This window comes from Micromys minutus, assembly GCF_963924665.1.
Source record: "Micromys minutus genome assembly, chromosome: 9".
NCBI classification, from domain to species: domain Eukaryota; kingdom Metazoa; phylum Chordata; class Mammalia; order Rodentia; family Muridae; genus Micromys; species Micromys minutus.
The window spans coordinates 17114588-17129953 of record NC_137978.1 but is presented as its reverse complement, the minus strand read 5'-3'; the positions used below and the strand labels follow the sequence as shown (position 1 = coordinate 17129953).

At 41.5% G+C, this 15366-nt stretch overlaps 1 protein-coding gene across 1 annotated transcript in view; it reads left to right on the top strand.

The window, feature by feature from the left end:
* Nucleotides 1-2084: 2084 nt before the first annotated feature.
* FOCAD (focadhesin) overlaps nucleotides 2085-15366 on the top strand; it is a 251644-nt gene continuing 238362 nt past the window's right edge. The window contains exons 1-3 of the mRNA XM_080921861.1: nucleotides 2085-2171; nucleotides 4921-4995; nucleotides 9141-9295. Of these exons, the coding sequence (XP_080777987.1) occupies nucleotides 2115-2171; nucleotides 4921-4995; nucleotides 9141-9295 (287 nt within the window). The 5' untranslated portion in view covers nucleotides 2085-2114. The remainder of the gene's footprint in view (nucleotides 2172-4920; nucleotides 4996-9140; nucleotides 9296-15366) is intronic.

The window sequence follows — 15366 nt, the reverse complement described above, 5'->3', positions numbered from 1 at the left end:
TGTGCTAAACAAGTGAATGAATTTCAAGATGTGAGTTTGTCTTCACAGACCACCCCAGTCTCACTCCCACACTATCTTCCTCTCCTACGTCCCCCCTCCCCTTTTAAAAGATTCATTTTATTTATATAAGTACATTGTAGTTGTCTTCAGACACACCAGAAAAGGGCATCAGATCTTATTACAGATGGTTGTGAGCCACCATGTGGTTGCTGGGAATTGAACTCAGGACCTCTGGAAGAGCAGTCAGTGCTCTTAACCTCTGAGCCATCTCTCTAGCCCCTTTCCTGAGTTTCCTAAGGATTCACTTTAGGTAGTCTGTTATGATATGTTGTGGAATTAAAAAAAAAATTAAGAAAGTTGCAGTTGACACAGTTGGGACACTGAGGAAATAGTGTTGCTTAAGGTCATAAGTACATTTAGGTGGGGGAGGGGTTTGTAGTCTTAGAGCAAATTGTGCCTGTTCTGTGGATTGTCAGACTCAAGGTTCAACACAGTTGGACATAGGTGTTGAACCAGAGAACCAGAAAGTACTCTCAGCGAATTTAACTTTGAAGAAGTGAAGAAAGTAGTTAAATATGCTGCAGTTTCAATACAGTGCTTGTGTGTGTGTGTGTGTGTGTGTGTGTGTGTTCATTCTTCATGAAATAACTTTTAGTCTGTGTTACTGTAATGAAGTATCTAAGACTAGGGGCTTTAACTGTGTAGTTTTGATGGGCTTTTTGCTGGCTTAGTTCTGAAGCCTCTCACAAATCATATGGCAAGAAACAAGGAGTATGTTTGAGTCATTTCTGAGTTGTCCTCCTCTCCCTCCTCCTCCTCCTTTATTTTTTTTTTTACCTCCCTCCCTTTGAGACAGGGTTTCTGGCTGGCCTGGAACTTGATCTGTGGACCAGGTTAGCCTCAAACTCAGAGATAAGGCTGGCTCTGCCTCCTGAACACTGTGATTAAAGGTGTGTATCACCACTGTCTGGTTTATTTCCTTATAAAACTATTATGGTTCAATAAAGAAAGGCATGCCCCGTGACTTTATTAACTCTAATCACCTCTTAAAGGCCACACCTCCAAACCCCTTATTTCAGCTGACTTTTCACCTTCTGAAAGCCCACCATCAAGGTTAAATTTCAAAGCAAGAATCCTTGGGGTACATATTCGAACTATATTCAAAACAGGGAATCTTGTGTGTGGACAGTTTTTACATTGTGCTGTAATGAACATGAGATTAAAGCATCCTGGATTTCAAGAAATATGATTCTCTGGGATGAGTTCTGAATGAGAGGTGGATAAATTGGGCCCCTAAGGAAATTTGACTATTTCACATCCTCTTCTCTATCTCCCTCCTCTTTTTGAGAGCAGTAGGATTGAGAGTTCAGTGTAAACCAAAATCACTGGTGCTGATTCCCCCTTTGTTCTTATAACAGACAAGTAGTTTGTTTGGATGTGCAGGGTTTGGGGTCATAGCTGACCTTCCTGTAGCTCAGCTGCCGTGGGATTCTTGCTGAGATCAAAGCTGGTATCAAAAGGAGGTGCAAGCTTAAACAATCTTACTACAGTTTGACTCTCCCTTAAACTTTTTAAAAAGGCTTATTTATACTTTATCTTATACGTATTGGGGAATGCCTGAGTGTACGTGTACTGGGTGCCCAGATGTTGTGAACTGTCATGTGGGTGCTGGGAGTCCAACCTCAGGATTTTTTTTTTTTCTTTTGGCATGGGAAGCACATACCCTTTTTTAGCCTTCTCTTGTATGTTTTGATTTATGAAAGGATTAACTTCTATTTTAAGTATGTGGCTAAGCTTTGGGATTAAAGTGCTTTGGTTTTTAAAGGTTCCATTATATGGATTCATCCTTTTCAAGATTAACTTGTGGGAAAACACTGAGCTGTTGGGCATTTTTAGTTTGTTTATCTATGAATTTTTTGAGTGTTGAACTGGTTAACAGCAAGGGTTATGCTAAGAAGTATCTGCAGGAGTTCCTGTTTTATTTCCATTGTTGCTTTTTAAAATTAATACTATTTGAGGAATACTTGGTTTGAACTCCAAGGTTATTATAGGGTTAATAAATCTCTTGTTTTGATTACAGAAACTGCGTATATATACCCGAGAGAGAAGCAAATATGTCAGATGATATCAAGAAAAGGTTTGATTTTCCGAATTCTCTTATCCAGTCTCAGGTAATTTTTATTTATTTTTGCTTCATGGTAACAGGCACTTTTGATGGACCCTAAATTGAACATTGTATTTTCACATGAAATGTTTTCTTCTACTCATGACTTATTTTAGTAAGCAACATTTGTGTGACTAGTAAGTATATTTGAATTATAAAAGCTAATATTTAGATTGTTCAATTTCAACTTTTATTTCTTTTCTATGTTTTCTTTCTAGAAATAATCTTGATCAGTAGATTTTGAATATGGTCATTCTTTTTGCCATGTTTAATAATTGGGAATAGAGATAGATGATTTCTTATATATCTCCACAGAGTATGAAAGATTAATGTTTAAAGTGATATATTCTACCTCTCTAGCTATTAAGAATACTAGGTTTCAGAATAATGATACTCAATAATTAAAGCATTCTGGATTAATGTAATATGTACCTGCTGATGGGAAATTGGGATAATTTAATTTACAGAGCTTTTCAATAATTAAGACAAGTGGTTAAACCAGTGATGGTTTCTACAGTTAGCTAAGTAGAAACATTCTAGTAAATCTTGGTGCTGTGAGAGCTTAATGTCTCTTTCTATGAGTAAAGCTAAACAGCCAGCGGAAGCCAGTCTGAAGACTTAACCTCGACAGCGTCTTGGATGCTCTCAACAGTTGTCTTCAGAGATGCCTGCTGTGGGAATTGACTTAGCTGGGAAGTGGGGAACCCTTCCATGAGGAGTAGAACACTCCTTATGCAAGATTCCCTTCTACCTGGTTGGGTTGAAGTCATATCCTGCTCTGTGCAACACAAGCCCTTCCCTTGAAGAAGATGAGGAAGATACAGTTCACAGTTTTCATTTTTCCATACCTGCATAACCTTCATTAGCACAAATCAAAAGGAGATGCTGCCATGCGTTACAGTTAAATAAAGGAGAAATGTGTATATGTATTGGTTATTGTAGATTGTCTATTTCAGTTTGGTTATGGAAATGAAGTATCAAGGTAGCATAATGTATCAGATGTGTAGTCCTCTAACCGTGAAGGCTAGTTAGGCTGGTATCTCTGATGTTTTAAAAGATGAGTGAAACAGCAGATCAGAGAAATTGAACCTTTTGAGTGGGGAGATGTATAACATGAAGTTTATTTTCGTCTAGTCCTCTTTTAAAACTCGGGCTGTAGCTTTTTCTTTTTTTTATGTCTCTGTTGCATTTCATGTTGGCTCTTAGTTTCTTATGAGTGTGCCCCATTCTTATGAGTCATATGTCAACTATTCTTTCTTAACAACTGCTTTTGCATTTTGGAAATTAGATGGCATTTAGCAACTGCTGACAGCAGCTGAGCTGCAGTGGGTACCGCATGCACATTTGTGAACTTGTCCATTATTTTCTAGGACTCTACAAGACTTCTCTGATCAGCCTAAAAATTAAAATCCAAATTACAGGTTGCACTGTTTACCATAGAGTAATTTGCAGCCCCTTTCATCTTTTTGGTGATGAGTAATGTTACATCTTTTCAGCCGATGGCCAGATATTCAATGGCACATACAGCATAGTTTATGAAATACAATTGCAGGGTTCTCATTGGTCCTTTTGCTAGGAAATAAGAGACAGCAAATTGAACCACAGTGTGCCTTTATGTAAGTGAGGGATTTACATGTTCACCGAGGGAGCGTGTGCTGAGCAGTCCTTTGAGCTTTTCTAGAGACTTTGCAGAACTGACGGCCGTTTTCAGCACTACTGTAAGTGGTCCCAAGTGCAGGATGTCCAGTTGTAGTAGTGGGAATTTCCCTAGCTGTGTTCAAAATACTTACATTGTTGCCAGCCCATTTCCTGTCAGTCAGCAGTGCTGGTTAGCCTGAAGAACATGGCCTAACACTGAGACAGAGGAGGTGACATTTATGTCGTTCTGTAACGACTCTCCTCAAGTCTGGTTCTCATTTTAAACTCTTTGATTGAAGCAGGATGTGGGATATTTTTGGACATTTGTGTGACTCACAACTAAGACCTCAAACCTATGAGAAAGGGACACATAAACTCACATAGAGCTATGAAATGGCTCAGTGAGTAAAGACAGCTTACACTAAGCCTGAGGATGACCTGAGTTTGAATCCTTGGGCACACATGGTGGAAAGAGAGAATTGACTTCTCCTTGTTGTCTTCTCTCCTCCACATGTGGGCTGTGGCACATGCACACGTATACATACATGTGCACACACACCCACTCACCCACACAATAGTAAATATAAAAACATTATGAAAATAGTAGGGTCTAGAGGAGAGAGAACAGGGTGGAGGAAGGAACAGATATTTTTTAGGTCTGTACAGGCTGTATCCATAAAAATGAGGGTGAATTTTTCTCCATTTTCACTGAGGACACCATGAAACATGACAGATTGGATTTAGATACAAAGAAGGTTTTAAAGACTGTTTGTCTCATGTTTTAATGGATTATGTAATTCCAAATTATCTTTAATATTAGGTGACAGGAATTTGAGCTGAAGGTTGATGATGTTAGCATCTATAAAGTATGGTTTGTTTATTGCTGATCTGGGATAAATTGCCTACTTTGAAGCTTGTTCTGAGGATCTGGTTACACGTGTTGAGTGCCTTGTTCAGTGCTTTCTACATAGCTCACAACAAAGGGCCTTTCGTCTTACCATTTGACAGCTTGGCTTGCTCATACATGAAAATGAATATGATGTTGATTTTTTTTTCAATGCACTCTTGGGAAAGAACTTCTAAGTGAATATGTTCATTAATTTTGTTTGTTCTTTCAGGCTGTAGGTCATCTTATTGCTGCTGTCTTAAAAGAACATGGCGTTTCGGAAAAGATACACGAGTCCACAAACCAGGTCTGTGTTTAACTTTGTCCTGTGTGCGTGTGCGTGTGCGTGTGCGTGTGTGTGTGTGTGTACGCACATCTTTGCCAAATAGAAACAAGCCAGAATCATCTTGAGAGTAGGGAGCCTCAATTGAGAAAATGCGCCATTAGATCTGCCTGTGGACAACCCTGTGGGGCATTTTCTTGATTAAAAGTTGATGTGGGAGAGCTCAGCATACTGTGGGAGGTGCCACTTCTAGGCAGGTGGTCGTGGGTTGTAAAAGAAAGCAGACTGAGCAAAGCGGGGAGAGTAAGGCAGTAATCACTGCTCCTTCGTGGAGTCTGCTTCAGTTCCTGCTTTGAGTTTGTACTCTGATTTCTCTTGATGAAGGACTGTAACACACCCTTTCCTCACCTGGTACTTTTTGGCCCTGGTCCTTGTCTCAGTAGTAGGAAGCAGACTAGGATAATCCTCTTGTTTGTTTTGTGTAGATACTTTTTTGTTTGTTTGTTTGTTTTATGTAGATACTTGTAGTTCAGTTCAGGGTGGAAATGATCTGGTTCTTTCCAACAGAACTTGTCCTTTCCCTCTTCCTTTTCCTTTCCCCCTCTGCCTTTCCCTTCCTTCTGCCCATTTCTTCTGTCTCCCACTTTCTCAACCTTATCTTCTTCCTCTCCTGTTTCCTTTGGTGTGCCATGTTTTTATTCTGTATCATTATTTCAGGCTTGGGCATTTGTGACCAACTCAGGAGGAACCATGTAAAGGGTGAAAGAGGGTGTCCAGTCGCTATCAGTGTAAAACCGAGGGAGGGCATGAAGGGGGCATGCTAGAGAAGGTGACAGAATCCCCTCTGAGGGGATGCTTTTAGCGATAGAGAAATGGGTGTCCGAGCTTTCTCATACTTCATCTCAGCCCTGATTGTGAGTTCTACGTGGGAAAGACTCTGTGTTGATGGTCGGGGCTGGAACAAAGCTTCCTATCTTTGTATAGTGCAGTAAGTACCCAGACTTAAACGATGCCTAGGAGCCTCGACAAACCAGCTGGGCTTCTGTCAGTTGGCATTGCATATTTGAATTGTTAGATGGGAAGTTGCTAAGTGCAGAAATAACATAATCCTCTCCCCCAACAAAAACAAATCAATTTACTTTCTCTTCCTTACACATGAGTATGCATGTGTGCATTTGTACATGGAGATGTGCCTCAGTGTGCTTTGGTGTGTTGGATGTCTGATTGTGACAGTCTGTTTTCTTCTTTCACCATGTAAATTCTAGGATTTGAACTTGATTTGTCAGATTAGACAGCAAGCACCTTTGTTGACTGAGCCCTATTGCTGCCCCTCACATTCTTTCTGATTAGCCACTCTATATTACATATCTTTACAGTAGCTGGTGATCTGTGGACCTGTAGTGGTATGTCTCACTAACTGGCATTCATCTAGTGTTTGTAATAGTCATGTAACTCAGGTTTCCGGAGAAGCCCTGTCCCAATCCTGCCTGTGATCACATTATGTCCCTGAGAAGACCTAGTGATTTTACCTAAATTGCTGGGATTTATTGAATTGTTAAATCCTTTTAACTAAATGCTTCCTCTTCTACTAATAAATGAACGCCTACCTCCACCAGGACCGAATCATCTTAGGCGAATTTATTCATCCATGTATCTTATTTTTCGGGCTTGATAGTGGGATGATGGCATTTAGGACCTTGCTACTGTGAAAACAAATTTTCTTTTAAATAAAAGGGAAACAATATTTTCTTTCTTCAGTACTGACTTAACTCTGTTGTTCTTTAATAGAGGCTCTAATGACTGTAGAGGTTTTCAGCAGCTACAGAGGACTGAAGTACACTGTTCCTCACTTCAGTGGGACTTGGAGACCCCCAGTCTTCCTTGGATTGTAGAATTCTTTCTTCTTTTTAATTTGATGTGGTAGTGTATGGTGTATGGCAGTGGTGGTGGTGGTGTTTGTGTGTGGTGCGATGTGATGTGGTGTGGTGTGGTGTGGTTGTTGTGTGGTATGTGGTGTGTATGTTTATGTGTAGTGTGATGTGTGGTATGTATGTGTATGGATGGTATGTGGTGTGGTGTATATGTTTGGTGTGTGTGTATATGGTGTAATATGGTGTGGTATGTATGGGCATAGTGTGTGGTATGGTATGTGTGTGCGGTGTGTGTGATCTGGTGTGATGTGTATATATATATAGATTGTGTGTGTGTGGTGTGAGAAGTGTGGTATATGTGTATGGTGTGTGCTATTCTAAGTGTATCTGTGGTGTGTATGTATGTGGTATATGTGGTGTGTGATGTTGTATGTGGTGTGGTTCATGTGTGTATGGTGTGTGGGATGTATATGTGTGGCATGTAGTATGTGTGTGGCATATAGTTATGCTGTGTTTGTATTTGGTGTGTGTATATTTGGTGTGATGGTATGCAGTGTGGTGTGGTATGTGTGTGTGGGTGTCATATGTATGTGTGTGTGGTGTATAGTATGTGGCGTATATGGTATATTATGTGGTATGGTATATGTGGGCAGTATGTTTTAGTGTGTGTGTGGTATATGGTATATATGTGGTGTGTGTGTGGTACAGGTGTATGATATGTGTATATGGTTGGTGTGGTTTGTGTGTATGGGAGTGTGGTGTGTATGATGTGGTGTGGTGTGCATATGTATTGTGTGTGAGCATATGTGTTGTATGCACAAATGTGTGTGTATGGTTTGTGTGTATGTGGTGTGGGGTACATGTGTGTTGTCTGTTCAAGTGTGTGTGCTGGTGTGCTCACCGTGCATGTGAGTGTGAAGGTTATAGGAGGAAGTTGAGTGTCCCAGCCTTTCTCCCTTCAGGAGGGTCTCTGGGTGAGCCTGGAGCTTTGGTTTCCACTTGATTAGAGGCTGGCCAGCAGCACTGTGCCTGTCTCCTGTGCCGAGGTGACAGTCTTTTGTGCATGTGCTCCAAGCCTTCCTGCTCACTGGGCCATCTTCACAGTTCTGAATTACGTCACTCTATTAAATTACACCACAGGAAAAAAACAGCTTCACTGAGTTTATCACCATTAATTTTGTTATTACTTTAAACCATGTGTAAGTATGTGCATGTGCTGGTCAAGCTAGATGGAGAAACTTAATGGTGCTCTCTGGCAATTGAACTTGAGTCCTCTGGAGGAGCAAGCGGTACATGCCCTTAGCCACTGAGCCATCTCTCCAGCTCCTCCTCCTATTATTATTATTACCATTATTATTTTAAGTAGCAAGGTTATTTGTAGTTTAGGCTGATCCTGACTTTACTATGTCGCTAAAGACTCTCACTCTTACCTCATTCTTCCTGAGGTTTCGTGCTTGTGTTACCACGACTGTTTCTTTGAATTAAAAAACAAAAAGGAGGTAAACCTCAACAGATTTAACCCAAAATACATTTAAATATGGATTTATTGTATGTTTGTGGATCTTTCCCACACGAGGGGTCTATGAGTTCTGAGAATGTTAAGAAGCTGAACAGTTCCGTTTTCAAATTCAGAGTCTGTTGACGTGCGTTTCCATCTGATGTGTTGTTAATGGATGTAGATCCGTAGAGTGAGGGAAAGGTTGTGGCATCTTTTCTTGACAAGACGGTTCTTTTTGGATATGCTGTTAGGCGTGTCAATGGGCAGTTGCTGGTCCTCTTCCTGCATGGCTCCCACTGTCATACCCACATTAGAGTTATGAGGTTTCAGCGCCAGTGTGGACGGAGCTGAGGTCCATGCTGGTCACAGAGTCCGGAAGTAGAAGAGCAGGAACTCTTTGGAAATGTCATTGCTGTAGAAGCTTCAGGCATATTTGGAGTTCAGCTTGGTGAACCGATAGACCAACCGATACTGTTAGGGTCCAGTCAAATTTTGCAGCTTAGCAGGTGATAGAGCCAAGTCCTCACTGGGTTCTCATGATTGAATTTGGCCTGTGCTTCTGCCCAGAGCCAGCCTTACTGCGCAGGCAGACACCAGGGAGAGAGACATTACATACAAACAAATCTATCCCCTTTCCTGGAAGACAGATTTTAGTTCCCCTTAGGAGCAAAGTGACAACAGCGTCCTTGTTGGTCAGGAAGCCAGCCCACTGTGAATGAATTACATGTCGATGAATGGTTGTGCGTGCGTGCTTGTCTCTCCTCAGCCTAAGTGTCTTTTAATCACTGGTTTGCTTTCAGACGGCGGCCTTGAACTTGCTGTGGGAGAAGTGCAGCAGCGACAGTGTGGTGGTTCGGACAGCCTGCAGCGAGGGACTGGTGGCACTCGTTGCTCAGGGTCATGCAGAGTTCAGCTATGTTTTCAATGGGATACTCAACCTGATTCCTTCTGCCAGGTACACTTGCAGGTTGTTTGCGCAGAGGTTTAAGCTTTTAGAAACCCAGCTCACTTCCTCCCTGCTGAGGATCACAGATTTGTGTTGCAATAATGAGTTGATTTATTTTCAGAAGGAGACTTGGCGTAAGCATTTCTACTCACACAGTGAGACGGTGCTTACCTTGGATTGGCTATCTGCAGTCAGCCCTTGGCACCAGTGATGCGAATTAGACAATTACGGCATGAGTTCTTTTTAAATATTTGATGACATAGGAATGCGTCTTTTGAGGATTCCCGGGGAGCAGGTTCTTTGAACTTGTTTTGAATAGTCACATTTTTAGTTCATTCACTGAGAGAGGGAAATAGGGTGGGGGAGGGAACATAGGTCGGCTCCTTTTTAAGATAGTCCAGTAGGATCATGTTTGAAGCAGGAGCACAGGGAATGTCCTCCCTGAAGGATGGGAGTTGGGTGAGGCTCTGTGATCCAGTGCTTACCCGTGGGGCACGTAAGGCTCTGTGGTGCAGTGTTTATATAGGGTGGTTGGGGCTCTCTCTGCGTTCCTGCACTAGCTCTACCAACAAAAGAAATCAGAAAAATTCAAAACAAAAGTATCAAACTACCAACTCCCCAGACAGGAGTTGCGGCTCTTTGCTTGGAGAAACGGTTTTCTGGAAAAGTGTGTTGTTAATATTTAATGAGCCTCCCCGTGTGGCTTCAAGCCACTAGATACGGGTAACCCAGTCGCGCCACATCAGTGATGGGGCAACTGCTCACTGACCAGTGTCCACCATTTCTCCAGGCTGACAGTTGACCAGAAGCTCTCTTCATTCCCAAAGTGGCCTGGATGATGGGGCAGCTGTGGCTGTGGCTCATGTGGCCCTGGAGCTTCCCTGTCATCCCCGCTCATTCCCATGCGCTCTTTCTTCTCACGACCGTTGCCGCGGCAGGATGCGAACTGCTTAGTCTCCTTTATGTCTCCAGGGTAGCTGTGACTCCAGGGTGGCTCTGTCAGTCTTCATTTCCTCTGTCCTTTTTATTTGTTTTAAAAAATGAAACCTATTCTCTTCTTTCTGGTCATCCCCTTGTATAGTATTTGATTATTGGCTGTCCGTAACCCTAAACCCTGTAACATGCTGTATGTGTTCTCAAACTGGCCTGGCCTCCCGTTTATGCCGTGTCCCTTTGCACGATCCCTCTGCTTGGCTACACTGCAGTTGTTCAGCTCTACCTGAGCCGAGTGCTCCTTCTCCCCAATCTCTGCTGTCACCTTCATTGTCCTTCAAGAAGCAGGCTAAGTACTTGCGTCTTTTCTGCCCCAAGGCTTGTTCCGTCATACTCTTCTGGCCTGTGTTTTCATATCTGACACAGTCTTTGAACTTAGTAGGTGACTGGATGGTGCTGAAAAAGTAAGGATTGTGTCCTCCTTGAAATCTATTCATTTCGTCTATTTCTATACACACATGCGCCGAGAGAAAGAGAGATAGAGAATACTAGTAATTTTAGAAATTGCTTATTAAAAAGTGGTTTTAGGATCCATTAAAAAGTCCCTCTGAGAAGATTCTTGACAGTAAGGATTTTTCAAGTCTTTCTTACTTATTAGTCGACTTTAAGTGAGCCATGCAGACTTTTGTATTACTACTTTCCTTTATTAGGTGTCCATAAAGGTGCCCATCCCCCTTAGTGCTGAAATGCTGTAAAACCTGTAAGTGCAGAATCTACTTGCATTGTACGTTATATTGCTTGGGCTGATGGGCTCAGTGGGTAAAGGACTGGTGGTGGGAGGAGGGAACCACTTCCTACAGTTGTCCTCTTGCATACTGCAGCAGATGGGCTTGTACACACACCCACTCCCCCCACACCCCTCCCCCACAGAGAAGCTGGAGTTGTATTTCTTACATTAGGGTATTAGCAACTTAGAGGACCAGAACAGTGTCTTTGTGTACTTAAATAGCCCTTAGGGCTGGAGAGATGGCTCAGTGATTGTGCCTAATTGTTCTTACCCAGGACCTGGGTTTGATTCCCAAGCACCTAGATGGTGGCCCACAGTCGTTTGTAGGCATTCTTGTGGTGCATACATACATACAGGCAAAACACTCATGCACATAAAATAAGGTCTAAATAAAAGAAAAGAGCAGTTAGGCCAGGTTTGGATATTCACCTTTAATTCTCGAGGATTAGTTTATGAAATTATGCTGACATGGGATATTATTCACACATTAGTATAAATCCTTCATTACTATTATAAACCATAAAGTATAGGCGTTGATAATAGTGAGTAAGCCTGCCATCTGTTTATAATTGCCAGTAACAGGATTATTTCTTTTTTTTAATATTGGATATTTACATTTCAGATGTTATCCTCTTTCCTGGTCCTCCCCCCAAGAACTCTGTATCCCTTCCTCCCTCCCCTGCTTCTATGAGGGTGCTCACGCCTCCCCACTCCCAAGTCACCACCCTAGCATTCCCCTACACTAGTGCATCAAGCCTTCACAGGAACAAGGGTCTCTTCTCTCATTGATGCCAGTTAAGTCTGTCCTCTGCTACATATGCGCCTGGAGTCATACAGACCCCTTCAGCTCCTTCAGTCCTATACCAGGCTCCTGTCTGCATGCACTTCTTGGCATCTACAATAGTGTCTGGGTTTGGTATTTGTGTATGGGATGGATCCCCAGATGGGACAGTCACTGGATGGCCTTTCCTTCAGTCTCTGATCCACGCTTTGTCCCCTTATTTTTACACAGGAGTCCTGGGTTAAGAATTTAGAGATGAGTGGGTGGTCCTATTTAGGCCTTGCCTAACCTCTGGATATGGTCTCTAGAGGTTCTCCCTCCCCTTTGTTGGGCATTTCAGCTAATCTCATCCCGGTTGGGTCCTGGGAGCCTCTTGTTTTCCTGGCATCTGGGACTTTCTGGTGGCTACGCCCAGCTCCGAATCTGCCATTGCTACACACCTCTGTTCAATTTCCTGACCCTCCATATATCATCTTCTGTCTACTCCCATCCTCCCATACCTGAGCCTGCCCCCTTCTTACCCCTCCCCTTCCTCTCTTTCTCTACTCCTGTGAGTTTTTGTTCCCCCTTCAAAGAAGGACTGGAGCATCCACACTTTGGTCTTCCTTCTTCTTGTGCTTTATATAGTTTGTGAATTGTATCATGGGTATTCTGAGCTTTTTGCCTAATAACCACTTATCAGTGAGCACATACTTTGTGTGTTCTTTTGTGACTGGGTTATCTCACTCAGGATATTTTCTAGTTCTATCCATTTTCCTCCGAATTTCATGAAGTCATTGTTTTTAATACTGGAGTAGTACTCCATTGTGTAAATGTACTACATTTTTGTATCCATTGAGGGATGTCTGGGTTCTTTTCAGCTTCTGGCTATTATATGTAAGGCTGCTGTGAACAAGGTGGAACATATGTCCTTGTTATATGTTGGAGCATTTTTTTAGGTATATGCCCAGGAGTGGAATAGCTGGGTCCTCCAGTAGTACTATGTCTAATTTTCTGACGAAGCACCAGACTGATTTCAGTTATGTAACTATATGCATCTTTTAATAGTTAACAGCTGTTAAATTATATGTATGCTATAATACATATACAAAAAATACCCTTTAAAAGATACTAAGAAACAGTACCAGGCTAGTACTACAGAAAACAAACAAACAAACAAAAAAAAAAAAAAACAAAAAAAAAAACAAACAAAACAAAAACGCAAAGAGACCAGAAATTTTTCCTTCTAAGCCCATGTATATATCTAGTCTAAAACACATTTACACTTTAAGAAATAATACTGTTGAAAATTCTATCTTTTTACTACTTGATGGTTTTAGCCCCTTTGTCAAAGATCAAGTGACCACAGGTGTGTGGGTTCATTTCTGGGTCTTTAGTTCTATTCCATTGATCTACCTGCCTGTCTTTGTACCAATACCATGTAGTTTATTTATTTATTTTTAAATCACAATTGCTCTATAATAAAGCTTGAGGTCAGGGATGGTGATTTTCCCAGAAATTTTTTTTATTTTTCAGAATAGTTTTGGCTATTCTGGGTTTTTAGTTATTCCAAATGAATTTGCCAATTGCTCTTTCTAACTCTATGAAGAATTGAGTTGGAATTTTGATGGGGATTGCATTGAATTTTACTATATTAGTACTGCTATGGTTCAACTGGCAATCAGCATGTAGAAGAATCCAAATTGTCTCATTTTTATTGTCTTGTACAAAGCTGAAGTCTAAGGGGATCAAGGACCTCCACATAAAATCAGATACACTGAATCTAACAGAAGAGAAAGTAGGGAAGATCCTCGAATACTTGGGCATAGGGCAAAATTTCCTATAATAAACATAAAACCAATGGCTTATGCTCTAAGATCAAGAATCGACAAATGGGACCTCATAAAATTGCAAAGTTTCTATAAGGCTAAGGACACTGTCAATAGGACAAAATGGCAACCATCAGATTGGGAAAAGATCTTTACCAATCCTACATCTGATAAAGGGCTAAGATCCAATATATATGAAGAACTCAAGAAGTTAGTTTCTAGATAATCAAATAACCCTGTTAAAATGGGGTACAGAGATAAAGAATTTTCAACTGAGGAATATCAAATGACTGAGAAGCACCTAAAGAAATACTCAATATCCCACTCATCAGGGAAAAGCAAATCAAAACAACCCTGAGATCCCACTTCACACCAGTCAGAATAGGTAAGATCAAAAACTCAGGTGACAGCAGATGCTGGCGGGGGTGTGGAGACAGAGGAACACTCCTCCACTGTTGGTGGTTTTGCAAGCTGGTACAACCACGCTGGAAATATGCATGCACATATATTTCCCCTTTTCCAGAAGCCATATATGTTGTTGCATGCCTGGCATCCATGGAGGTCAGAGGAAGACCTTGGATTCTCTGGGACTAGAGTTACCGAGTGTCCTGGCCTTTGGGTTCTGGGACTGAAATCTGGGTCCTCTGTAAGAGTAGCTAGTACTGAGCCAGTCTCTTGCTACCATTAAAGTATTCCTGATGCTACATTTTTTTTCTTTTGGTTAAAAAAAAAGTCCAACCAGAATATGTTTGGTCATTTCATTCACATTAATGTCACTACTGGGCCATTTGTCATATCTTTTCTGGGAGGTCGTTATTGTCCCTCTCCAGATTCACAGCTGGACAAGCCACTGTTCATTCCCCCAACCCCAACTCCTAGTGTTTATTGCACCTTCCTGCATCATGAAGGGCAGGCAGTGGGATAACGTTTCTAGGTCAGTTCACACTTGCCTTGTCCATTCCTGTCCTGTGACTGACGTTCTGGAGGGTAACCAATAGCAGCAGCAATAAGCTGTAATTTTTTGTGGGGAGTGTGATACCCTACTTGCCAACTCCAAAAGAGATTCCCATTTCTGACACCGAACTTTTCTCCCTAGTCTGTGTTGTTCAGTTCGGCATTGTGTTGTGTCTGTGTTATCCCCATCCCCATACCATTTACACCACACACACACACACACACACACACACACACACACACACACACACACACACACAAGCTTCTGTAGTAGTAGGTTTCCATATGGCTTTTGGCTTTTTCTAAAGGTTATCAATGTTAATCCTTACACATGGGTCATTCCTGGTTTTTAGAATTCTTTGGAAAGTTGACCAGAGATATATAACAAACACTTCCATTTTACATTGCACAAATATTGAAATATTAACAATGAAAGAATGTTAATCATGGGGAAATGTAGCTGAAGTAGCTCTGAAGCTAACCCCTTTGCTTTGTGAATGACAGTGTGAGAGTATGTGTAGGTACATGTTCACAAGTGCACATGGAATTGGAGGACAGCCTTGGGCATTGTTTCTTACATGAGGTCTGTCATTTCTGTTTTGAATTTGCACAAATACATCTTTATCGTCTAACATCCAGTTTATTTTAGCGCTAACTCTTGGCATTTTAAGTTTTAAAGGATTTGAACAGATTTTTTTTAAAAAGAGTATTGTAATTTTTTTTTCCCTTTACCCATATCAAATATTTCACAAGCATCAAGTTTCGGGGGTTAAGGTTTGTGTTGGCCACAGCTTGAGTGCACAGAGCCCATGAAGGT